This window comes from Phlebotomus papatasi, chromosome 2 (assembly GCF_024763615.1).
Source record: "Phlebotomus papatasi isolate M1 chromosome 2, Ppap_2.1, whole genome shotgun sequence".
Taxonomy (NCBI): Eukaryota; Metazoa; Arthropoda; class Insecta; order Diptera; family Psychodidae; genus Phlebotomus; species Phlebotomus papatasi.
In genome coordinates this window covers 45,503,535-45,529,958 of record NC_077223.1, presented here as the reverse complement: position 1 = coordinate 45,529,958, position 26,424 = coordinate 45,503,535, and the positions used below count along the sequence as shown (strand labels likewise).

General features: G+C 31.7%; 1 protein-coding gene across 1 annotated transcript in view; it reads right to left on the bottom strand.

Moving 5' to 3' along the window:
* Positions 1 to 222: 222 nt before the first annotated feature.
* Positions 223 to 26,424, bottom strand: part of LOC129801259 (insulin gene enhancer protein isl-1) — a 51,968-nt gene continuing 25,766 nt past the window's right edge. The window contains exons 2-8 of the mRNA XM_055846145.1: positions 16,524 to 16,713; positions 16,304 to 16,434; positions 16,050 to 16,223; positions 6,280 to 6,403; positions 5,578 to 5,740; positions 935 to 1,150; positions 223 to 871 (exon numbers count right to left, since the gene is read on the bottom strand). Of these exons, the coding sequence (XP_055702120.1) occupies positions 719 to 871; positions 935 to 1,150; positions 5,578 to 5,740; positions 6,280 to 6,403; positions 16,050 to 16,223; positions 16,304 to 16,434; positions 16,524 to 16,713 (1,151 nt within the window). The 3' untranslated portion in view covers positions 223 to 718. The remainder of the gene's footprint in view (positions 872 to 934; positions 1,151 to 5,577; positions 5,741 to 6,279; positions 6,404 to 16,049; positions 16,224 to 16,303; positions 16,435 to 16,523; positions 16,714 to 26,424) is intronic.

Genomic DNA, 26,424 nt, shown 5'->3' with positions numbered 1-26,424 from the left:
ATTAACATTTCCAGAATGTTGTTTTAACTTTTTCGGATTTCTCTCAGTGGCCGAATGCCAAAACTCCCTGTATTTTTAATTTGAGAACTTTGAGAACAGTTTTGGAAACTCACCCACAATTTTGCTGTTTTGAATTGTACTGCCGTTAATTCGCCATGTTTCCCATGGAAGAAAATTGACGCATTTAGAAAACAATGTTTTCCAACGAGTTAAAATGTTGCATTTATATTGAAAATCTTTAATCTCGGTATGTATACAATAATACATGTATGTATAATTTAGAGATTAATTACAATAGTTTTGTTTTTTTTTGATACAAGAGTTTTTGCTGCATTATGCTCTATATGTTTTAATCTTTGACCCGAAATAAAATTATAAATTTCACAAAATATTTTCTGTACATTTTTTTTAGTTCATTTCGGAGTTGTATTTTTTCTCCTGTTAAATGCATTTTACTCCAATTTTTCGGTCTAAAATAAAAAAAAATCGGAAGAAGGGTCTCTTTGAGAAAAGGGAGAAATTTATAAATTTAAATTATTGGTATTATTCTCACAGTATTTACACATTATTTCAAAATTAATCCACTATAAGTAGGTTGTAATCTCTATAAAGATTCCAATGCATTCTCAGTGATCCTGAATGCATGTTGCGCCTTTGACTCTCTTTGAAAGCCTCCTTCCCAGGGAAGTGGCTTGTCTTTGAGCACTCTCTGAATGCCTTAGGGGCTGCCCTGCATACTGTCATCGCTCTCCAGATACGTAACGTACGAATCTGTGCTGTCCGGATGATGGCTTCCATCCATTGGAGGTCCATTCATCTGTGGCGGTGGACCTTGAGCCGTAGGCATTCCGCCAATATCATAGCCGTGCATCTGAAAGACCCAATGAAGCCATTAAGTCGAACTCTGCTTTAGCTAAATTATCAGAGAACTCACCTGATTCACGAGATGCTGGAAAGCGGGCGTGTGGGGATTCACGGCACCGTTGTTGTCGAGATCCGCGTGTAAGGCAAAGTCCGAAAGGGCCTTCCACGGAGGCTGGTACGCCGTCACTTCCAATCCGTGCAAATTGAGCGGGGAATCATGACGAACCGGAGAACTCGCCACCATCGGAATTCCTTGCATAGCTCCGTAGCCCATTTTACGGCCATCCTATGGAAAAATACTTCTCCAATTAAAATTTTGCCAGGTAGGTCTATTTTGCAATATCTCTAACGGCGTTATCACATTTGCACATTAAAATTTTAATGTGATTCACATTAATTGTCGCTTGTGAGCGTCCAAATATGTTATTTGTGTCTTTGAGTCACTTAATATTTGGGGTTTTTCTATTTATTGATAAAGAAGTAGACTTGGCCTGCAAAAATAAGTTTAAATTTATCTAAAGCATAAATATTTTTCACATTAAAAAATTAAAGAGAAAATCGCATTAATGCTATAAATCAATTTATATCAAATTTTGCGGGCCAAGTCTACCTTCTTATCAACAAATAGATCAAATTTTGAATATAAAATGATTAAAACACATTAATTACACATTTGGACTCTCACCAGCGACAATTAATGTGAATCATATTAAAATTTTAATGTGCAAGTGTGATAACACAGTAAAGCTTATCAAAATATATCTTTTATCTTATATTTTCTTTCTTCTTTTGTAAACTTGATACAGTTTTTAAATTTTCTAATATATGATGTCTTGTTTGAAAAAATTAAATGGCATAACAATTATTTCATAAAACAGTTTTTTACGTTTTTGTAGTGAGTTCTAAAAAAATTATAGGGTAATTTCGGGTAAAATACAACCAGATGAAAATTTAAAAATTCATTATCTTCTTTATATGCAAAAGACTGATTTAAATTTCATTTTAACCAGATAGCTTTCATGAATTTCTTTAAACTTATAAAATTTCAATATATTTGAAATACTGGAAAATAAAAGCAAATATTGAAACTGGAGGTATTTTTTTAAAATTATTTTCTATACGCGGGAGATATCAATTTTGCCAAATATATTTTCCAAAATTTATTCTTTACTGAATCTCAAGTAATCACTCAGGGTAAAAAGTAAAAGTTACGGAAGGTAAAAGATAAAATAGGGCAAGAAATTATTACTGAATTTGGCTTCGTTCCTGTTCGACTTTCTTGGCTTATTTGCTTTTCTTTAAACCCATGTAGAGACTTTTATTGCCAAAATCAAGATTTTAAAAATTACTTAAAAATAGCATGTTCTATTAAAATAAAGAAAAATGGTCTGCGACAAAATTGAACAGGTGAATTTCATATTAGAATGTGCTATTTAGAAACTTTTCAGGCACATAAAGGGTTTATAAAAAATTCCATTTTGACAAAATTGCTATACGTTCTTCTGTTTAATTTTTTTTTCATCAACAATGCTTTCGAAGTACAGTTTCGTTTAACTGAGATCCCGTGTAGTTTTCAGCGTCCACCGCCGTCTTAGCGTTGGTGACCAACCTCCAGAGCAATACGTTTTTTTGTTTTAGTGCCTGTCTGTTTCAATAAGATTTTTGAATCTAACAGATATGGGACTTTCATTGAGGATATTCAAAATATCAGAAAATGGCCACGAGAAATAAATGAGGTTTAATATCAGCTGGACAATCTTAAAGAATCAAAGAAAAACAATTTTTAAAAATTGCAGAAACTATTTTTGAGATAAAGAGGAGAGTGGAACAATTTCATTTTGGAATTAAATTTTGATCTTCTAAAAGATTTTTCAATTTTATATCATAAAACCCGTTTTTTAAAATAACAATTTATTACAAGGTTTCATGACAGAATTCTTAAATCTAGAATTCTTAAAAAAACCAAATGAAAGTGTACGTTTTCAGAATAAAATCATTATTATAAAAATAAATTATTATCGTCTCATTTACACAGGATGGTAACCACATTCATTTTTCCATACATTTTTACAGAAATAAAATGAACCTAATGACAAGTATTTCCCAAAGATAATTTTGACTTATCATTTTGATATATTTCAAAATTTTGCATTACAAGTTATTCTAAAATACATAATTTATAATCCCCAAGAAGAATTACGAGCAAATTGTTTGATTTTTGGTGCAAAATATACAAAATATTAACAAGGTTAAGTAAAAAAATAGCTTCACTTTTTATTAAATTAGCTACTCCCCTGCATTTACAATAAAAAAAAAAATTTTTTTGACGTCAAGCTGTTAGTACTTCAGTCCGTCCGTTCGACCGTTTCCATGCCTAAAGCCCAAATGGTTAGAGATATAGATTTGGGACCTTCGAGTGACCCCCGGCCCACATAAGTCGATCCTAGAATGATTAGCATGCCCTTCATTCGCCCCCGCTACTCCCTTCTAATCCAAATCTATGTCGCGCGATTTTTTTCCCTCTTTGGATATCTTTTATGGCCTTTACACAGTAAAGAAAGTTATGTCCATATTGAAGCAAATTGCCTACGCTTTGGTAGGGAAAACTGTCAAATATGGACGTAAATTTCTGTAGTGCGTAAAGGTCATTAGAGATTATCTAGGCATTTATTTTGCGCATAGGGTAAAGTGGTACAAGTTGGACAGTGGTACAAGTTGGACAATTTGGACAGGGTTTTTTGTCTTGATAAATTTATTACTTCATTTTTATTTGTATTTTTAATGTTTTAGTTTTATAATTTGGTTCCTTGTGCTTAAAAACAATTTTTGTACTGTATTTATCAAGAAAAAAGCCATGTCCAACTTGTACCGGCGAATTGTCCAACTTGTAACACTAATTCCAAATTATATCACTCTACCCTATACGAAAACTCCGTTGAATCGTTCCTTTATAAAGATTTTTCAAGGTCAAAGCTTTAATAGGCCCTAGAGAGCATATTTCTCAACCGAATGCTGTCACGATTGGGCTCTTTGAAAAGGCCTTGGAATTCCTGTACAACCCTAAACCTATAACTATTTTTTATCCGAAATTTAATTATATTATATTACTCCTCAGGTATTTAGGGGCAACGATTTGAGTGATTTATAAATCGATTGAAATCAGTTGTCAACCGTAAACCGGTAATGTACCGGTTATGAAGCCAAAATCAGTTCTATTACTCCTAAAACTATTTTAGGCTAGGGGATCTTTTGAGTGATTTATGAATCGGTTCAAATCAGTTTAGAATCGATAAATGGTAAAAGATGCGAAAGTGCTTTTGAGGTAAAGTCAAGAGTACGAGTACTTCGCAAAGCCTGGGACGCTCTGCCACCCCTTTTTATTATAATAACCGTCTTAGGATTTACCCAATGCTAAATGGACTTTATTAACATGAAACTATTTAAAACTATTGCAATTATGTTATGTCACCCCAAATGCGAAACGTTGTGAAGCTAATACTTTTTTTTTTTAAAGTAAAATAGGATTTAGTTATTACCTATTGCTTAGTAATAAGGGTTATAGCTTAGGCCGTTTCTTTCAAATGGATAGGAAGAAGGTTAAAAAATTAATTTCTTGAAACTGTCTTAACTTTTCCTAATACAAAATATGTTTTGAGATAGGAAATGGTAAGAGTTATACAGTAGACTCTCTTAAATTCGGGCATTTGGGATCGAAATATCACCTGAATTAGAGAGAAATTCGGGCTTCAAACTATTTGAAATACAACGATTTTTTGTTCTGCATATTCATATTAAGTTTACATACTCATATTTATGGTAAATTTCATGAAAACCTCTTAACAATACAAAATCAAATCATTCCTGAGACAAACCATGGTAAATGTGATCATATATTTGCTTCATTCGAAAACTTAAAAAAATGTCGATAAACTTTTTTAAAATTCAACTGCTGCTAGAATAAAAAAGTGGTCCGATCGTAAAAGAGCCGAATTAACGAGAGTCTACTGTAGTAAAAAAGTGTCCTTAGGGTATGTATAGACATTACGAGTAGTCATCGAAGACTGCAAGTGGATATCTCTAACCGTTAGGTTGAAATAGAAAAACCGGGAAGCAAATGTAATTTTCCTGAAATAATTGGACTTTCAAAGTTTCATCAAAATATATGATTGTTGACCAAACTCGGAAAATTTATTGAATATAATTCCTCTTTTTGAGATTGAGAAAACAAAGTATTAAAATTAAGTATTATTATTACCTATCACGATTTTTTTTAAATAAATCATAGAAGGGAATTGAGAAATTGTTTTGAAAAAAGTTATTCAATTTTTGTTCATGAAAGCTTTTTCAACATTCTGGGAATGTGAATTTGGTTTATCGGGTATATCGTTTATCGCTTTTAAATTGATAACAAGATAGTGAAAATGAATATTGACACCGTATTAACCTTTATAGGTAATTCCCTAAAGTGCATTTACGATAGTTTTCAACTGATGTAACAGATTTATAAATGCTGCTGTTAATTCATCACTTTTGGCTATTTTAGTAATGTTTTGGTCATTCAGTCAGAGAGGACAGAGATAAATCTACATTAGAAGAATGTATTGTGTTTTTTTTTATTTTAATGTTTTTCAGTTAATTTAAGTTCTATAGAATAAAAATACCATCCCATAAGATATATGCCATGCAAGAGTGATAAATTCTAAAGTAAATTACCTTCTCTTGCTGCATTTGTAGTTTCATCTGCATCGTTTTCTTCTTATCTTTGCAGCGTTTATTTTGAAACCACACACGAATAACACGAGGTGAGAGTCCTGTCATCTCCACCAGTTGCTCCTTCATCAGGGCATCAGGTCGTGGATTGGCATTGTAGCATGTTCTATTGACGACAAAGAAGGTGAAAGAAGAGGTAAGTGTGCGTCAATTTGGGGTATGAAAGTACGCGCCATGGCGCCTGGAGTCAAATGACGCCAAGTCGCGAATTAGAGGCCAGGAAGGAGACACAATAGCACAATTTACACTTGGCTTCTTTTCTTTGACGCACTGAAGAGATTCTCTTGTAATTTGTGAGGAAGAAGATGATAAACAAATCTCTTGGGCATTTTTTTTCCTCAATTCCATAGATCACAATTTGAAGAGAAAATTAACGTAATGAATGCCTTAATTTGGGTACCAGGTTATTTCATGCGTCTGCTCCTTTCTTTGCGTATATTTGGATAGAAAAAAAAAACTTCAATTTGGAACGTTTCACCAAAGAAAGAAAATCTCAGTGTAATAGATGACAATTATGTTTGAGGAAAAAAGTGGTAATTTTCACCGGTATTGAAGTTAAGAAAGGCGAATAAGATTGGTAAAAAGAGGAGTCTTTGGCCTGAGAAATTGTGAAAGTACCCAGGGAAAAAGATAAGTTAATATTACCTGAGTGTATGGAGTTGCTTTTCATTGAGAACGGTTCGAACTCTTGTAGGCTTTCCATCACCCGATGGACCACTTGGTCTCTTTTCTCGGATACTCTTATGGGAGCCAGATTCACTTCCAGAGTCTGTAAATATCATAAAATATTTTATTATTAGAAGAAGGCACATTTAAATTAATTTATTAAGATTTTACACTACAAATAGCTTCTTTAGTTATAGTCTCATAATTCAACGCAATAATCTCATAAAGTCATCAAAGAATTTATCCCGAAATTAGAAGAACTTTTAAAGAACAGTCTTACGGTGGGAATATTTCACATGACCTCTTTGTGGAGAAAAAGTGAAAATTGTTAATTAAATTAGCAAATTTGTAAGAATACTAAAATTAATTTCAAGTTATCATGTATGAGGTGTGAACAATATATCTTATGTAAAAGGGCAAAATGGTTATGTGTGTTTTAACGGGATTTTTCAATATTAATTACAGAAGGCAATCTTGCAAAGTTACAGTGAAGATAAATATTTTCTAATTATTCTTTATGCTTATTAGCATTAATTTATTTCGAAATTATTGCCAAAATTATAACAATTCAAAGAGTAATTCACCTTGATTGAATGATTTGGCGCATTTTCAGGAGATAGGAAAGTTGAATAATAAAAGATTTAATTTTTCAAACACTCACTTTTTCAAATACTGGTTTTTCTTAATCTTGAATGCGAGTATTTTCACATTTTTTTTCTAATTTATTAGATTTATACAAGGATTTACACGATGACCATAAAGATATGACTTATATGACAGAATTCAATTGCTCTATTAAAAACCTGAAAAAACTGTAGAAATACCATGAAAAAATAGTATAAATAAAAAATTGCTAATAATAAAATTAAAAAGTAAAAACTTCAGTCTGATTTTGGATGCAAAATCTATCTCTAATTGAAATTTTATGATTTTGTTGCTCGATGTCTACTCTAGGGAGCGAGCATTGTAAGTATAATCGATGATTTTTTTTTTAAATTTCGAATTTACTCTCGTCCTTAGATATTCGTCTCTTCGTTTGTCCATTACTAGAAGAGGTCAAACGATTAGAAATAGTAACATGATGCTTTTAGGAGAATGAGTATTTCGGATTTCGATTGATTGAAACGACCCGCTATAAAGTTCCCTAAAGAACATTCTTAAATAATTGCAAAATTGAAAACTATTTATTACAATTTTTTTATTATTTATAATTAATATAAATAATTTAACTATTTATTATTTACAAACTCAGTTAATTTAATTGTTTAATATATTATATTTTCATTTGAAATTCTATCAAGTTTTTGGAAATTGTAGTGGAAAACTTAATCAAAAATATGTCTTCAAAAAGAAATAAACGTTGGTGAAAATTAAATAAGAGTTCTCCATGTAAAATCAATGAAATTAGTTTTCACATTATAATTATATCTTGATTTTGTATCAAAAATTATTCTAATTGCATTTTGACAATTTTTAAAGAAAGCTGACCAATATTTTATAGCAACTTGTGAAAAATTTGCTTGTGATCAAAGGGACACGGCAGTTTGAATTTAATTAAAACATATTTTCGATGAATGTGCAATGCAAGGTTGTTTAGGACGACATTTCGTCTATATGCGAAAATACCGTTGAATCATTCCTAATAACGATTTTTCAAGGACAAAGGTTAAAAAGGCTCTAGAGCGCGCATTTATCAAAACGAATGGTATCACATTTAGGCTAGTTGGAAAGGTCTTGGAATTTCTGACAAGTCTGAGCCGCTTCCAATCGGTTCAAATCGGATTTGAACCGATAATTATACACTGGTAAAAATAAATGGATCATCAAGGATCATTTGAAAAGAATCACTTTTTTTTAACTAAATAATAAATGAGTACAGTAGACTCTCGCTAATTCGGCTCTTTTAAAATAGGGCTACTTTTTAATTCGGACAGCAGTTAAATTTGAAAAAAGTTTGTTGACATTTTTTCAAGTTTGATTATGGATTATCAAATAAAGAAAATATGCTCAAATTTGCCATGATTTGATGTAGTTTTGATGTGATTTTGCATTATTAAGGAATTTTCATGATATTTACAATATATTTGAGTACGTAAATTTAATACATATGTGTATGCAGATGAAGAAAAAATCGTTGCATTTCAAAAAGTTTGTCGCCCGAATTTCTATCTAATTCGGGTGACAATTCGGTCCTAAATGCCTGAATTTGAGAGAGTCTACTGTAATAACATTGAAAAGTAATCTTTGGTGTTCACTCTGATGAGAGAAATATTTTGTGAGTAATAGGTTATGTTAAAACATGTTCTATTATGATAAATGTGTATTCTAAGTTTGAAATTTGATCCATCCTTTGCAATAAGATCAAATTTGGATCAATTTGATCCTTTTATATCTACCAGTATAATTTCAATCCTGTAGTGGGATTTTTTAAAGTGATTTATGAATCGGTTCAAAACAGTTGAGAATCGGTAAACGGTAAATGATGCAAATGTATTTTTGAGGTAGCATAACGAGCTCGAGCACTTCACAAAACCTAAGATGCCTTGCCACCCCTTTTATAGCGTTATTTTTATCAAGTGATAAGGCCACCACTTTTTTTATTTCTTATCTCTGGATTTGACTAACGTAATTATGGTGTTGAAGGTGTTAAGACATTCTTCCTAACAGTTCTTCGTTTATCAAAAGCTTAAAAGTTTTCTGAAACCCGGAATCATGCAATCATTACAAAGCATTTGCATAGGTACTACCTATAGGGGAAAGTACTCTCCTTTCGAACGTTCATGCCTTCGAATAATGTGAATTTTCTTGTATTTTCCTAAGAGACTTAAGGTCTCTACACACTAGGAGAAATTTCTTTAAAAAATGCATTTTTAAAGAAAATTTTCTATATCCTTGTACAGGCAACATAATAATTTTTAAAAAAGGGCAATTTTTTACGAAAATTGCTTCTAGTGTGTAGCCACCATTACACTTAAATATCACATAATTAGCAGTAATTGATAATAAGCTAACTAATATTTTATAGAAATCCGTAAGTCTATTCGGAAATATAAAAGAAAATTCACATTATTCGAAGGCATGAACGTTCGAAGGGAGAGTACTTTCCCCTACAATGATTTAAAATCGTTGCAAAATTATAATTCAGAAATCTTCTAAATTCTAATTTTATTTATTTTACGGCGAATTTTGAGAATTTGAAATTTAATGTAAGACTATTTTTTTTTTTAAATTAACATCTGTCGTGTTTTTAAGTTAACGTTCAACGAAGAAAGTGAATTCTGTTCTATTTTCTCACGTATGTGTGCACAAATCAATTGAATTTGGATGAAGTCGGTGCTCTGATTAAAATCAACAATTAACTGGGGAAATTAGTTGTTTGCACTCATGTTCCTTGTAATCTTTTGTAATTTCAAGCCATTTTTTACATTGTGGCTGTATTGATAGAAGCCTCTTGAGGTGATGAAAGGAAAACAAATGGGGAGTTTCGAGGGGTGTTGGTGAAATGAATTTTCTTGAAGTTGTTTGACAGTGTCGGCAAATTGCCTTTATGAAGAAGTCCGATGGGATCACAGGTGCGGGAGCTGGAGAAGGGGTTGCGGTGTGTTTCTCTAGCGATATGACACTGATTCTTTTTTTCTTCTTCCTCCTTTTTTTTGCCATTTTCAATGGGATGTTTGATTTTCTTCAGGTGATAAGGCACTTGTTGAGCCACATGGTTTCGATTGCCGATAAGAGTCAAAACATATCGAATTTGTCTTGTTTCAGCCGCTCTCTTTGGAGCAATTTTCAAAAGAAACATGAGAAGGTGTTAGTTTGGGCAGAAAAGATGATCGATTGCGTGTGCTCCAACTATATATACTAATTCTTACAAAAAACAAAAACAAAATTCTATTGTTTTATATATGGACAAATGTATACGGTTTTGAGTTAATGTGGTTGGGATATGTCTATCGGTATGGCGAAAAATTAGCCTCTTCTTACATGTCCTCTGCCCCTTTGATGTTAAACCGACGATTTTTCTAAAACAAATATTTCGATTGAATGACAAGAAAAAAATGTTTCTCTTCCCCCCAAACTCTTTCAGCCAATTCACCCGCAATCGATAATAGATAAAATTATATAAATTTCTGTGTTGTCAATTCGTGTTTCTCGTCACTGATTGTTGTATTAGATTTCCTATTCTATTCTCCTATATATGAATAAACAAAAAAAAACTTTGTTTGCTATCGAGATTGCGAAGAAGCCGACAATTGAAGTTTAATTAGCTCATAATTTTTTCTGTTTTTAGGTGTGGCTTAAAAATTGCGCAAGACTTGGTGTGTCTCATGAAGGTGAGATAAATTTTCAAAGTATTTTTTTTGTAACATATCTCCACAATGATTCACATTTTTCTTGAAAAAAATTGGATAACATAGGGGAGACTGGGGCAAAAATCACAAAGTGAAAATTTGAAAATTCAATATCTTCCAAGATAAAAGAGATAGCGGTTTAAAATTTTTTCCATAGACCTTCTTCAAAGTCGTAAGTTTCTTAGAATTCGAACAAAGATTTCAGAAAATAAAAAATATTGAAATTTTTAGCCCAATTTTTAAAATGTTTTCCTTACAGCAGATATCAATTTTGGCCTACTTATTTTCCAAAATAGATGTACTGGTAAATATTACCTAAATGATTTGGACTCTTTGAATACGAAACCACTAACTATTTTAGAATTTTACAAAGATTCTTTTCTCCAGAAATCCTTTTATTAAAAATGACCACTTGGGGTAAAAAGTAACAAAAGGTATGGAGCAAAAAGTAACAAAGACCGAAGGAATTTCTGACGGCGAGAAGAAACGCAATTTCCGCGTCTCGCCGCTTTTTGTGTGCATTGGTCAAACGATTAGCAGTCTCTTGTGTGTTTTTTTCTAAAGTAGCTTGAAAAGTGTAGAGGAATAAATTTTCTATAAAAATATGTCACCTAGTTTTTTTTTAAATTTACGGAAGCCCGTAATAAAGCAAATAAACATATGATAATATCCCATATCTGGTACTATTTGCCCCAGCATTTTTGAGAATGGTCACAAAATTACCTTTTAGAAAACAGCTCGATAAATGTATTTCCTTACAAAATAGAGGAAAATGACTTTCACAAAGTCATAGAGCAGTAAATTTCCTATAAGACTGCTCTAATTAGAAATTTCTGGGGCGCTAGGGTAGCTTGTAAAAAAAATAAAATATCCGTTTTGTGACTTTTTGCCCCAGTCTCCCCTATACATTGCTTAGTTTGCTTAATTTGAAATTATTTAATACCTATAATTAATATTAAAATAAATTATAAAAAAAATTATATTAATAGTAATTTATCTCTCCACAGTTTACAGAGTCTTATAATACGAAAAACTTTTCTCTTTTAAGATAAAGTGTAAGAAAATTAAAGAGGATACTTTTAGATCCTTTGACCTCTTTCAAATTCGAATTTCAGTAAATCGGAAGAGAAGCACTTTTATATAGTCCAGGAGATTTAAGAGAATGAAAAGATCTATTTTGATGGTACTTATGAGAAGTTAGGGAAGTAAGTTATAATAAAATTGCCATAGGGGAAGTGGGGTACCTTTGAATGTGGGGCAGTTTTGAAATTGGGAATTTTTCTCCTATTTTTAAATAAAATTGAGCCTTATCATTATATAATTTAGCTCCACAAACAGATTGAGAAGTTAATAACATTAAGATATGGCCGATATGGCTCAATTCCATTTAAAACAGGAGATAAATCCCAATTTCAAATCTGCCCCACATTCAATGCTTCCCCCTATAACTGATTGGATTTGCTTAGCAATCTTGCTCTCTTTTTTGACTGGTCTAGTCTAGACCCATTGAAATATTATATAAAACATTTATTGTAAAACCGAAACATAAAAGCTACAAAAAGGATATTTCCACCGTTTGGTCCTGAAGGTAAGAAGCAACGGTGAGACGGCAGTAGACGTATGGGGGGTGGTAAAGATTAAGAATGAGATGAAAATGAATTCAATTCAATTTTAGAAGAGGAAAGTGAATGACTAATAGAATAATAGACTCAGTGTGATTTTCTAGAATATTTGGCTCGTAAAATTTAACTGTAAAATATAAGGTTAACCCTTTAACGACGAGACACTTTTTACGGACCGAAAATCGGCAATAAAAATTAAACCGATAAACAAAATCAATGAACCGTCTTATATCTGACTTTGGAAAATCCAAAAAATTCTGATTCGATGCATTTTTTACTTCTACGAGCGATAGGGACGAAAATAGCCCAAAAATTTAAGTAATTTTTCTGACAATACCAATGATTAATAATTTTCAGTCTAATGAAAAATATTACGTATAAGTATTGTAGTTTCTTTTTCCAAAACGGTTTGGCTTGAAAAAAATTAGAAGTATAAAAAATAATTAAAATCATTTTTCAATATGAGAATTTAAAAATCCGTCATTTTTAAGGTTGGAGATAATTGGAGATTTTCAAAAAATATCCTAGGTTCCTTCAACCTTCTACTTTGCAATTAGGTACAAATATAAGAAAAAAATAATTTCAGGTAGTCAGGAAAAATTATTTTCCTTATGGGACATCGGTGTTCCAATCGTCCTTAAAGGGTTAAGGAAATTTATGCAAAGAACCTCTGGTTAATTGTCCTAAATTTCAGTGCATGACATTACGGTCTGGTCCTTTAACAGTCTATGTGATGTTTTTTTTTTAGATGCAATGTCTCACAGAAGAACAATTTTATTTTTTTCCATTTCAGCACTTTTATTTACTGTATTTAGTTAAAATTTAGTATAAAATATGTGAAAATGTGTATAATATTCCCCTATATCGCCTGATTGGGTTATTTTGGATAACGAGTTAAAATTGTTTTTGCTGTGTTCAACCGTCTGAGCAAAATCGATTTTATTCAAATTTAGAACTTTTTCTAGAATAAACTAAAATTTAAATTGCAAAAATAAACTAAATTATTACTTATTTTTTATTAATTTTAACTGGAAAAAAATTTTAAGCTGTAAAAAATGACTGTAATATATAGGGGGAAGTGGGGCACTTTTGAAATTGAGATTTCTCTCCTATGTTTAAGTGGAACTGAGCCATATCATAATGTAATTTAGCTTCTCAATCTATTTGTGCAGCTAAATTATATCACGATAAGGCAAAATTTTATTTAAAAATAGGTGAAAAATTCCAATTTGAAAGGTACCCCACTTTCAAAGGTGCCTCACTTCCCCCTAGTCAAGCACCTAAATATTTACAGAAATTAGTGTTCCAAAACTCATGATGACTTTACTGCTGTCAATGTTCTAAATTTAAGTACTCAATTCTATTTTTTTAAACATTTTATTGACTAATTTTGTTTTCATTTTAAAGAACAGATTTAAAGAAATATTGATCAATTTATAGTAGAATGTAAATTTAAAGCTCTTCCTTACCTACAAGTTCTATTCTATTTGTACATGAAATTGAACTAAAATTAACTAGAACATCTTACTATTCTTTCATTTAATACCAAAATTTAGATCTTATTATCTTTGTCGTTATTTAAAAGAAGATCACTGTTATCCTTCTTTTTGGATCTGGCGTAATGTCAATAGTAAAGAAAACGTAACATGGAGTTAATTAACATTTGCAGTGTGCATGAAAATTGCCATTCATTATCAAATGGCGGTTTGTTTATGATATGTATATATCTGTTCTTCAAATACACCTAGAGAGTGTCTGGATCTGAAGATGAGGAGGTGGCGGAAGAAGGCGAGGGTAGATTGTGGACTCGTGTGATTATCTGAATTAGCTTGGTGTCCACTGCAGTGAGAGTGGGTGGCCTTCGTGTCGTCGCGGACGACGATGCGTAACAATAGATTACGAATTCAGATAAAGACGCGCGCGTAACTCAAACTCTTCGCACGTTCATGACTTCTTTTTTTTTTTACTAATTCACCCAACTTCTTAGTGCAACAAATGCATCTGTGTTTATTTTATTTAATTATCTCGTTAGATGTATCGAGAAGAGGCCCCAGTCTATAAGAAATAAATCCCGTAACATTGGAATGATGAGGTTACAAAAGAGACAGGCGAAAAAAATATTTGTATTGAACATTAGGTGGATGTTGGTAAAAATTGTTCAAATATTACTAGCGAAAATTGAAGCTCACTGATTTAAGTATATAATAAGGGGAGAGACAGATTTACTGCCTTTTGTCCATACAACATGAGAATTTTTTTCACTTATACTTTGTATCATATTCTGTGTTGGACGTAAATGAGACATTTTCATATCTTTTGATAGACTTTGCGATAAAATGCAAATTTGCAATTAATTCAAGATTTGTTGATATAGATATTGCAATATTATTCTGCAGTGGCATATATTCATGAGATTCACACTGTTGGACACATTCAGGAATTCAATTAAGTATGTTTCATTCAATCAAAGCAAATTCTCAATAAGATAAGGTAGATCCTGTTAAGAAAGTTGATAGATTTTGGATTAATATGTTATAGGTTATTTATCTTCGATTGTGAATTCATGGATTTATTATCTTTTAATTGTGTTTTAGTGTCGCTACGTCTATTAAATAGTTAAATTAATTAATAAATTGAAATAGATTAAAAAAGGGTTTCTTTCTTACAATTATATAGAAATTGGGAAAAAAGAATAGGGGAAACTGGGGCACCACCAAACACGGGGTACCACCAAACACTAATTTTTATTTCTAAACTACTTGGACTATCTCCACCATTCCTTCAGTGGACAAACATCCCTATAGTACCTATTAATTCCTATAGGTCTTATCCTCTGAAGTCGAATATCCGATTAAAAAATTACAGTGTTTGGTGGTACCCCGTGTTTGGTGATGCCCCAGTTTCCCCTAACTAACTCTTTCGCATCTTTTGGGACTACCCACAGAAAAATATGGATATTCTGGGAAATCAATTGTTTTTGGATTATTTAGAACCTTTAGGACTGATAAAATCGAGTTCTTGTGGATGTCCAAAACTAGAACATTTTTTTTAAAATAAAATCTAGATTATTCCTGGGTCAACTAGTCACCGTTCTGGAGCTTAACTTAAACAGTAAGAGATATCGACTTCGATGACCCCCAATAAAAATACTATATCTCTATCTAGACGTTTTTTCCCATCCTCCTCTATACCTTCCAAACCCATGTTTTTTTTTTTGGTTTTTCTCAAAATTGGCCCAAGCTTTTTCAATGATTTTCGGATATGTTTTAGAGGTAGTCCAGGCGAACATTTCATCCAAACATACCTATGCCCGGAAAATTTGCCATTTTAAATTATTGAAGGTCAAAGGTCAACCACTTTGGAGGGCCCAGGGCCCATTTTTCAATCGATTTGCTTAAATTTTGATTTTTTGGAAAGATATTAAAATTTTGAACCCTTCTGCATCGGTCTTCAACGATAATGAACCGATAAAGTACCGATTTTTTTTATTTTCAAATATTTTTGTGATTTATGATTCAATTTGATCTCTAGTAGACCAGTAAGCACCAAAAGATCATGCAAAAAACTAATTCATGGTGGATTATATCTCATGAGTTCGAGCATTTCGCAAAGCTGGGACGCTTTGCCACCTATTGTTGTTAAAAAAAAACGTGAAATATGTTGAGCCCGGAAAGCAAGTGTTCATCACGTTCAATTTCAAGTTTAACTGAGATTTTAATGAGACTTACGACGCTTACGACGAAGGAAGAAAAAAAAATAAAAATTGTAAAGATCTTACCTGACATTGAACCGAGCTCACTGGAATGATTGTTATTGCTTAAATTTGTATTATTATTGTTGTTATTATTACTTTCTAACGATGGGGGTACGGTACTTTGGGCGCTCTTTTCTATCACGTCATGATCCTCTTTGCAGTACAGAGAACCGCCATCTCTTAAAGCAAATTCATCTCCTGTGATGATTAAAAATGAAAAAAATTATTAGAGTAATGTTGATTAAAAATTAACATAAATTAAGATAATTTGTATTTACCTGGTATTAATTGTCGGGCACATGCTGAACAGCGAAAACATTCAATATGATAAATTTTTGTCTTTGCCCTCATTACAAAGTCATTTTTACTAAAAGAACTACCACATTTATCACATTTTGTTCCAAATAACCTGAAAATAGAAGGAGAGAAATGGTAAAAAAAGGGTGTTTAGGAATGATGTAAAATAAGTCAGTGTTGATTGTGTGGTGTTAGTCATACCTAACGTAATCTCTCTTGCAGTATGTTTTGCCTTCGCGGACGAAACACGTGCAATTTTCATCTAGAAATTGGCGACATTCCTGGCATTTGAGACATGCCGCATGCCATTCGAGATCTGGTGCAACACGCAGAATATGACGATCGTGAATTTGACCACCACATCCCACGCATAGGGATAATCGTTGTTTCTCTGCAGAAAGAAGACAAAGGAATATGTTGAAAGAGCCAATATCAGTTTTGGTGAGTTACTGGAAATTGCTAATGCAGTCAAAATGAATAAATAAACATGTGTCATTTTATATCTTCAAGGGGGGCGAGATGTTGATATAAGAAAATAAAAAAAAAGAAGAACAATTCCCCTGGTCGACAGAGAAAACCGGCATTGACAGACAAAATGATAAAAATACTATTGGAATTGGCAAACTTGCCGCGTGGTTGCGATGTGTGTGAATTATTCATTAGGGCGGAGCGCTATTTCTTGTATATGTGAAACAGAAACACCGCTGATCCCGCCTAGAAGTAACATTTTTCCCACTCTGTCGTCGAAAATCTTAGTGTCTTCGCGATACACAAAATTCAGTCGACATCTATTCGACATGGAATGGATGGCATGATAAGAAAATTGTGGCACATAATTGTTCATCAGTTCGATACAGGTGAGTGGTGATTTTGTACTTTGTCTCATGAGATGATGCTGAGTGATTTTCTGTGATGTTGTGCATTATTAATGAAAATGGTTCTATAAAAGACATTTTTGCATTGTTGATTTTAGAGGCACTCAATAAATTAAAGCTGTAGGGCACGCGCTCTAAGGGCCTTAACAGACTTGAGGATTAGCCGAGAGGCGACTTAGCGTAATTGTATTCGAAATAATGGTAAAACCGTATTTCTATCATTTTCCACTAAGCCGTCTCTCGGCTTAAGTCGTAAGTATGTCTAGGGCATAACATGCAGTTATTCCGGGTTTGATTCTCTGATCAAACACTTTTTGACATTAAATTCAATGGAATTTAATGCAGCGAACTTGACTGCACTTACTTCCACATGGCATAAGAGTCAGTTAGAAAGTAAGCAAATCCCGAACTCCTCTATAAAATGTGCTGTAAAATTATTATTATTGTTGATAATGTAAAAAATTATCAAAATTGGTTTTGAAAACAATCTGAGAAAATATGCAAAAGTTTGCTGCTCCATTAATTTATCTAATCTTGAAATCCCATTGCTAATTTATAATTTTGACAATTTTCAAAGGATCATTTTGTAGGGGGGAGTGGGGCACTTTTGAAAGCGGGGCACCTTTGAAATTGGTGTTTTTCACCTATATTTTAGTGGAACTGAGCCATATCATAATGTAATTTAGCTTCTCAATCTGTTTATGCAGCTAAATTATATTACGATAAGGCTAAATTTTATTTAAAAATAGGTGAAAAATCCCAATTTCAAAGGTGCCCCACTTTTAAAGGTGCCCCACTTCCCCCTACTTCGGATTAAGGCTCCTGAAATACTGAAATACAATATACACTGAGAAGGAATTTTCCTTCAATAATATTACATTTACAATTTAAAATATTCGTTTTATTGAATTTACCGACCATATTAATTTTTTATTGCCCATTTTTATCAAAATACTACCCAACCTGGTACAGCCTTAAAGGCCCAATTATAGACTCAGACTGATCCTCGAGAATATTTATCCTATAATATTTGGCAGTAAAGTATTAGGTAAAGGATATTTTTGCAAAGGACCTCTAAAATCGATAATTCTAAGTCCTCGATGTGTGATATCTTGAGATAAATCTTTAGTACCAAATTTTACAGGCTAAATATATTCGAAGATCAGCCTGAATCTTTTTCGGCCCTAATTCTGTATAGCTTAAGTATAAATTTAAGTATACTGCTCTTTTGAATAGTAGGGGAGATTGGGGGAGACTTATGATCTCTACACACTTGAGAAATTTATGTCCATATTGAAGAGTTTTTCCTACACAAGCGTAGGAAATTTGCTCCAATATGAGCATAAATTTGTCTAGTGTGTAGAGAGAGGGAGGCTATTAGCCAGCAAAGGAAATTTTTCATCGCATATATAATTTATTAAAAAAAAATGTTTGTATCAGGCTAATAAATATTTAAATGAATAGGAAGGGAGGTGTTTACTTCGAATAAATAGTGGTTTCTTCAATATTCGTTCTAAAGCAAATTATGACATGCCAGTCTAAGTCTACCTGTGAATAAGTACGCCCCGGGCACTATAATACTTTCAAAAGTATAAACCCTGAAAGTTTGGATGAGTAATGTGATTCTTTAAAGAAAGATTTTACAAAAGGATCCCTGAACTTTTTATTTTACTAGATGAATGGATAGATAGATTTTATTTCCTCTTAAACCATCTGCGGCTGCCACCGGCTTTACAGCCGACTTCAACGGGAAAGGCGGCAAAAAATCCCGAATCACTGGTCGTATAGGCCAGTGTTATTTTCACAATTCATGGTTAGTTTGTAATCTAATCTACGCTCATTGAGCATTCTTGCATTAAACTGGGCTTATACTATTTTTTAATTGCATAGGAAATTATTAAATGATTTTCATTAAAAATTACACATGACGTTCACTATACTATTGCTATAGCATCAGAATAAGAATGCCAAATTGATTATAAAAAATTCTATGATCACTAGTTATTATTAGCTCTATAACAGCCAGATGGAAGAACAAAATACAGTTTGAAATACAAAAATTAAATAATTTATAAAATTTTCTGATTCATTTCTGGTTTTAATTTTATAGAAATTTTAAAAATTTCGAAAGAACTCAATCTTGGACAAATTTATTGAAAAATCATGCCTCTTGGCGTAAATAGGATAACGCATAAAAATCTCTCAAAAATATATTTGCAATTATAAAAAAAAATTATAAGAACCGGATTTGGTATAATCGATAGACGTGATTTTAAAGGGGTAAGAGAACGGCGAAGATGACACAAATAATGTCTCTGAAGAAGGACAGGGGACGTAAAGTTATGGTGGGAGTCACTGAATACCAGATGTAACTCACGAGCGTGATCAGATAAGTTTTTGACCGGTTACTGGTTAATATATTTTATAAAAATAATATTGTTTGACTGCTTAACACTAAACCTACCGACCATTTTCGGTCGTTTTTCGGTCGTTTTTCGGTCAAACGACAAACCACGGTAGGGTAGGATACTCAAAAAATTTGTCTTGGAAAAGAGCAAAAAATTAAAATTTAAGCACTGAAAAATATATTACATGCATATTTTAAGAAATTCATAAAGTTTGATAGTGACATTGTACCGTTTAAATATGTGTTAATTTTAAACCGGTCAATTTGACCGGGTCTTGGTGGGTTTAGTGTTAAAAGAAGGGAAAGTGTTTCGGATTAATATGAAATGGAGTGTTGTACGCGATAATTAATTTTGGTCATGGCTAAATTTTCGATTAACCGAGCAAACGAAAAAAGAAATAGACAATAACCAGTAATTAATAGTGACTGGTTATTTTCAAAAATTTGACCTCAGAAGTTGATATCTCTCACGGTTTGTCCTCTAGAAAAGTTTAAAAAATATAGATAAAAGCATAGTTACATTTTTTTCAAAACTTCAGATCGCAGAAATGTTACTAAAATTTATTGATTAATTAATTACTTGAGAGGTGAGAAGTCAGTATCAGTATACGTGCTTCTATAAAAATTGATAGATTGTGATTGCTCTTCCCATAAAATTCAGTCTAAAACTATTTGCTTTACCTATTTTGAAAAAGCATTAAAGAAGCAACATTTTATTATTGTATTTTTTAATATCATTAACGATATTATTTTTTATCTCAAATAGGGGAAACATTTAAAATAAAAGAAATACAATATCACGTTTAAAGATCTAAGTTTATTAATGTAAATCCTAGTTTGTGCATGAAAAAAAAACTGTGGTAGCATAGTGTATATACAGTGTTGCAGATTTATAAATGCAATAAAAGTTATTTGTTCACATTTTGTGATCACATTATAAATCAAGTGCATATCTCTGAAAAGATAAAACATCTAAATTTAATTCGTAATTTTCAGTAGGTTTCTGCATTAATCCAAAGCAACGCCGAGCAAATAAAGCATCGTTATACAAAATGTATTATCAAATATTTATGGTCAATTAACCGACATAATAAATTCGTGTGAGAGGAAAAATTATTGTATTAGCTCTAATTCTATAAATCTGTTTTTATTGGCAAAAGTGGGTAAAATGGGCAAAGAGACTTTGTACATAAAGTTCCTATTCTAATTTATTTGTTCAATGTTTTATTCAGTATGGCTTTGGTTGGAGTTATGTTTTCAACAATGTATTGGCGAAGAAATATTTTGATTATTCCCTCAATGGCGGGAAGGTAAACTCCTTTTAGAGTCATCCAGTTGCTGGATGTAGCGAATTGAGGGAAGAGAAACTGAAAGAAGCGACAAAGTAGAAATATTTCGCAATCGACCAATACAATAATAATAATTCAGCTTGAATGAGAGAATTCTTCTTCTCTCGTTCTATCTTTGTTTTAAGCCCATCTTTGGGTGTCAATGGTGGAAGAAACCTTTAAAGGGTGTACCAGATAGATTCTATTATTTTTCTTTATTTGTAGAGAATCTTATGTACATAACTATTGATAAGTATTTGGAATTGAATGAAACTGGTTTAAGTTTAATATCAATTTACGTTTGAGGTAAATGTTTTATGCGTTACCAATTTTCAGAGAAAAAATTCTTTTAAAATAAATATTTTAGAACGCATTGGTTTTTTTTTAAATATTATTTTTCTTTTGATATGTTAAACTAGATCTAGGGGATAGCGCACTACCCTCGGACGACTCAAGCTTCAATCAACTCTTTTCTCCATATTCCTAATGTATTAAATCTATGGCTTTTTTCAGGAAATCTGAAGCACTGCATAAATTATTAAAATATAATATTATAATGGGTCATACTCATTAAAAACTTATCAAAAAGAATGAATTGTTCGAAGTTTGAGTCGCCCGATGGTAGAACGCCTTCCCCTACGTAGATCTTCGTCCTATACCTCATATATATCTGCGAGTCAAATTAAATTTAGTATAATCTTTTTTATGTTCACTCTTGGCCTGTTTGGGTCTATAAAATCAAAATGGTAAAGAATAAAAGAATTTTGCAGTTGAATAAAAAAGGCTAAATAATAAAAAAATAAAAGGCAAAAATAAATAAAAGTTATCTGGTGGTAATTTTCTGTCTGAACTTGCGTGTAACCCGCTCTCAATCCATATGCAAATCTCTTGGCGCGTTTTCTCATATATGTACATATTACAGCGGTAAAGAAGTCCGTGGATGGATGCGTGTGTTGGTTTGGTGTTATTCTGGGCTTAAATATAAAACTTGACTGACCCTTATCGTGGCGGTAATCTGTAAAGGAAGGCTTTGCTCCTTTTTGCCATGAGATAAAATACATTAGCCATGCAGCGCATTTAATAACTACTGTATTATTTTATTATAGGTATTACACTTTGAAAACTCTCTGTGGATGTACGTACATATATGTATATAATTGGACATTGAACATTGCGAGATAGAAAAGAAAGAATATATTGTAGCTTCTTTTTCATTTTCATTATTATTCATAAATTTTTGCATTATGTTCCAATTATTTTATGAAAATCGATGAAGAAGTTCAATATATAAATATATATAAATGTATAAGCAGATGAATTAACGTTCTTACCAAACTACAATAACTGAATTTTGTTTTTTTTTTCTTTTTTAATACTTGAGAATAAGACAAATCAATAAAAAGTGTTAATGGTTCTTTGGATTCATTAACTTTCTGGAATAATTAAACCTCCTTGTGAATATCATATATTGAATTAATCCCTTCAGTTTAAGATTGAGTTTTGAAATTCAAATAAAACGATATTCACCAATAAACAAGTTCAACTTTCTTAGAGACAAGTGCAAGGTTCTCTTTTTCATGTCTGTTTAAAATTATTCTTTGTTGAAAAATTCATAATATGAAATGTCTTTTCATATTTTTTTTTTCGTTACACACCTAAACTTGTCGAGAATGCATTAAAGTTACAAAAGCTAAAAGGTACATAAAATACAAAATTTACAATAAAACGTAAGGAGAAGTGAAACAAAAAAAATATGGTAGAGGTTTAATTAGCAGGTAAATGCAATTTTGTAATGAATTCAATTGGTTAGATGTATATTAAAGTTGGAAGGAAATATCATAAGTATGTAAAAAAAAAATAATTTCTTGCAATTGTCTTCAATGTGTTAATAAGAAAACAAGAAAAAATAATTATTGCAATTAATATTTAGTTGATTTATGTGGCGGAATAAATTTTTAAGCATTTATTTATTCATAATTTTCACTCGAGTGATTTTCATCGCTCATGACAAAGAGTAGATGCAATTTTGTAGAGAATCTAATAAGACAATGAATAGTTTTAAATCATACATCTAATTTCCAATGCAACATTCCATGACTACATTGTTGAGGTCTTTTGCACATCGAGCAGTGGAGGAGCCATTGCTTTGTGCACTCGTATGATTTTATTCTATAGAATAATAATAATAATAATTCAATAGATTTTGAGTACTATTTTCAATAAATCAATAGATTTTTTATTCAATTTTATCAATCAGAGAAGTTTAAAAATTAAAAATGTAGAATAGCTTCAACCAGATCCATTAGCGAAAAAAAGCAGTGCCCTCGGAAGAAAAGTTACCCAATGTTAGTCAATTCTAAGTAATTTTTTATGTATAGATTTTTTTTTTGAAAATTTGAAGAGGCTTTTGTATAGGGTGTTATCTTTACTTATGGCCTCATTGTAATTTTTGTCACAAAATGATTTCAAAGAACTACAAAATTGTGATGTGCTAAATTTTGATCTTCTACAAATTCATTTTGTTACAAAAATTGAAGATTTTGCCTGTAAGTAATGCCTTAATCGGGTCCTGATCAAAATCCCAAAATCCAAAATCCCTAATGCTAAAATCCTAAACGCCACAATCCCGAAAGCCAAAATCCTGAATTCTTAAAAGTGTCATTTGTCATTTTTGGGAGTTTGGCCTTTTCGGGATTTTGGCCCTTTTGGGAGTTTGGCCTTTTCAGGATTTTGGCCCTTTTGGGATTTTGGCTTTCGGGATTTTGGCTTTCAGGATTTTGGCTTTTGGGATTTTGGCTGCTTCCGGCCTGAACCTTATGTGGTATTTTATTTGTTTCCGTAAGAATGAAATCTTGATCAAGTTCTAAATTATCGAATTAATCGTGAGTAAATTTAAATATTCATTTGTGCCACTGGCACACCTTTTAGCTCGGTATAATTTCATGAAATCAAAATTCGCGTCCTTTTCTTCCTCAAAAGATTTACGTAAGTCTATCTCACTCTTTCGGTCTTAAAATTAGGTTGAACTAAATTGAATTTGCTATGACGTTCAAAAGAATAAGAAGAGTCCGAAAGAGTAGGATAGACATATGCAAATCGGAAAGAAAAGGATGTCAACTTCATGAAATTTTCCTGATCTAATCTAAAAGGTGTACCAGAGTCATTAAAAATAAATTTATATTTTCCTACACTGTGAATTACATTGAAAAACAAAAATCACAAAAAATTAAAAGAGGATAAAGAAAAAGATTGTGCTTAAACTGAGATTTTGTTTAGATAATAATGCCTGCGGGAAGATCAGTAAATTCTTCACATCAGAAAATTTTCATGAAATTGTAATTTCTACTCCTATCTTTCTCAATAATTTTGCATATGTTCATTCCACTCTTTGGTATGTCTTCTTTTGAGCATCATTCCCAATTCAATTTAGATTGATTTATGAAAAATTTAGGCTTTACATAATGCAAAACGTTTGAGAAAGAAAAGAACGTGAATTTTGATTTCATGAAATTTTCCCAATGCAATCTTGTATCTACAATTTCAGAATATATGAACTAAAAAGTAATGTATTTAACTCTAGAGATTGTAAATTTCTTTTGTCAAACTACTCCACTATACTGCGCCATGTTGACAATGATAAACCTAATTTGCAACTCTGTAGACATTTTTATATTGACATCGTGGAATATTTTGTAGTTTTAAATAAAATATGATCTCTTTAGCAGTTCATTTAAATTTTTAAATTACAGTTCTTTGTGTCTCTTAAATAATAAGAACATTCCAATATGTGTCATGTGTAGCTTGAATAGAGATATCTAATTTTACAGTGAATGAGTGAGGTTAGTAAAAGACGGAATCCCATAATTGAAAAACAATAATTTCCATGTAAAGACATTAAGGTAAAAAATACGCAATGTTTATGCATTTTGATTTCTTCCTCTTTGTTCGACATTTCAATGTAAATTATCAACTTCTCTCTGGGCATATCCAATATTCCCAAGCTAAATATCTCAAAGAGTAGTATTTCTTCCAATAAATAATGATCTTAAGATAAAAGGAGGCATTTAAAGAGCCTCCATCTTTCGACGATACTCTAATTTTCCACCCAAGTAATGGCTCTTTCAGCTCTCTGTGGTGAATTTTGCATCTTTTGCTATGACAGCAATTACTCAATAAATTTTCCTTCTCCTTAGCCGCTCTTTTCCGACTCCATGGTCTCTGTATCCCGCCAGTGTTCATGTTACCTGGTAATTTTATTGAAACACCTCCTCATGGTGATCAAATGAATGTCGTGTTCAATAAATTGTTGCAAAATGCTCTGCAACTTCACTCTATATAACAAAGTTTGCAACAACGAGAGGAGTGACACTTGAACATCACAAAATCGAAACGTATGATTTCGTACAACATTTTTTGACCTCAAATCTCAATTATTATGATCCAAAACTATCATTTAATCTCACCTCCTGTATCAACTTTCGGTGTCATTTGAGGGATCTTTATTAATTCTTCCTTTTTTCTACTTGAGACATCCTCCACCTTGTTGTGGTATTATAGAAAAAAATAAATAAATTTGACCGGTTTTGGCGCCTCATTTTTTTCTTCTTCCTCACATTCCCTCCGGTTTCACTGTTGTCTTGTCTGTCCTCCTCGTTTTTCTCATAATATTTTTAATCTTATTCATCAGCCACAGAAGAGACAAATGTTGGTGTTAAACAGAAAAAGGGATTTTGCCGCCAAGTTGAAGAAATGTTGATCACCACACAAATATTTGAATGAGTAAAAATGAGTTCGGCTCCAATGAAAAAGACATATAGGTCTGTGCGTATATATGCATAATTTACATCTTACAATTTTTTTTACAATTGACTTTTAATTTCTGCTAATAAAATTTCCAGCAGACACATATACATATAAATCTAGAATATGTTCTTTAGAATGGGTGGAAACTTTGTTAAATCATCTTTCGAAAATATTCTCTCCATATTCCCATATTCCACAAATCACAATTCTCTCATTTCTTTCTTCCATCCTTCTGCCTCATTTGGATATCTTTTTTGAATGGGATGCCATAGAGGGATTTCTTGGAAAATGTTATAAAATTCCTAGAAGTAACCTATGCAGGAAATCCCTGTGAATATCTTTCTTTTACACCATTTATTTCTTCGTCAAGAAAATAATGATTTTTTTTTAAATTACTCTTTTTTTTAATTATGAAATAAAACTTCATCCAACTTTCTTGGGGGTTACAATGAGAGTAACAAGCGAATCGAGATAATTATTTTGGTTTAATTATTATATAAACCGGAGAAAGAAAAGAACTTTGTCTAAAATGTCCTTATTGAAATGATTGGAACAAAATATAGCTTTTGAAACCTGCCTAAGAAATATGAGCTTCATCGGCTTTTGTCTTTGACAAACTTTACACGCTAACTCTTTCTTAAGTGGGACCTTCCTGTAGTTGCATACAATACTAAATTTATATAAAAAAA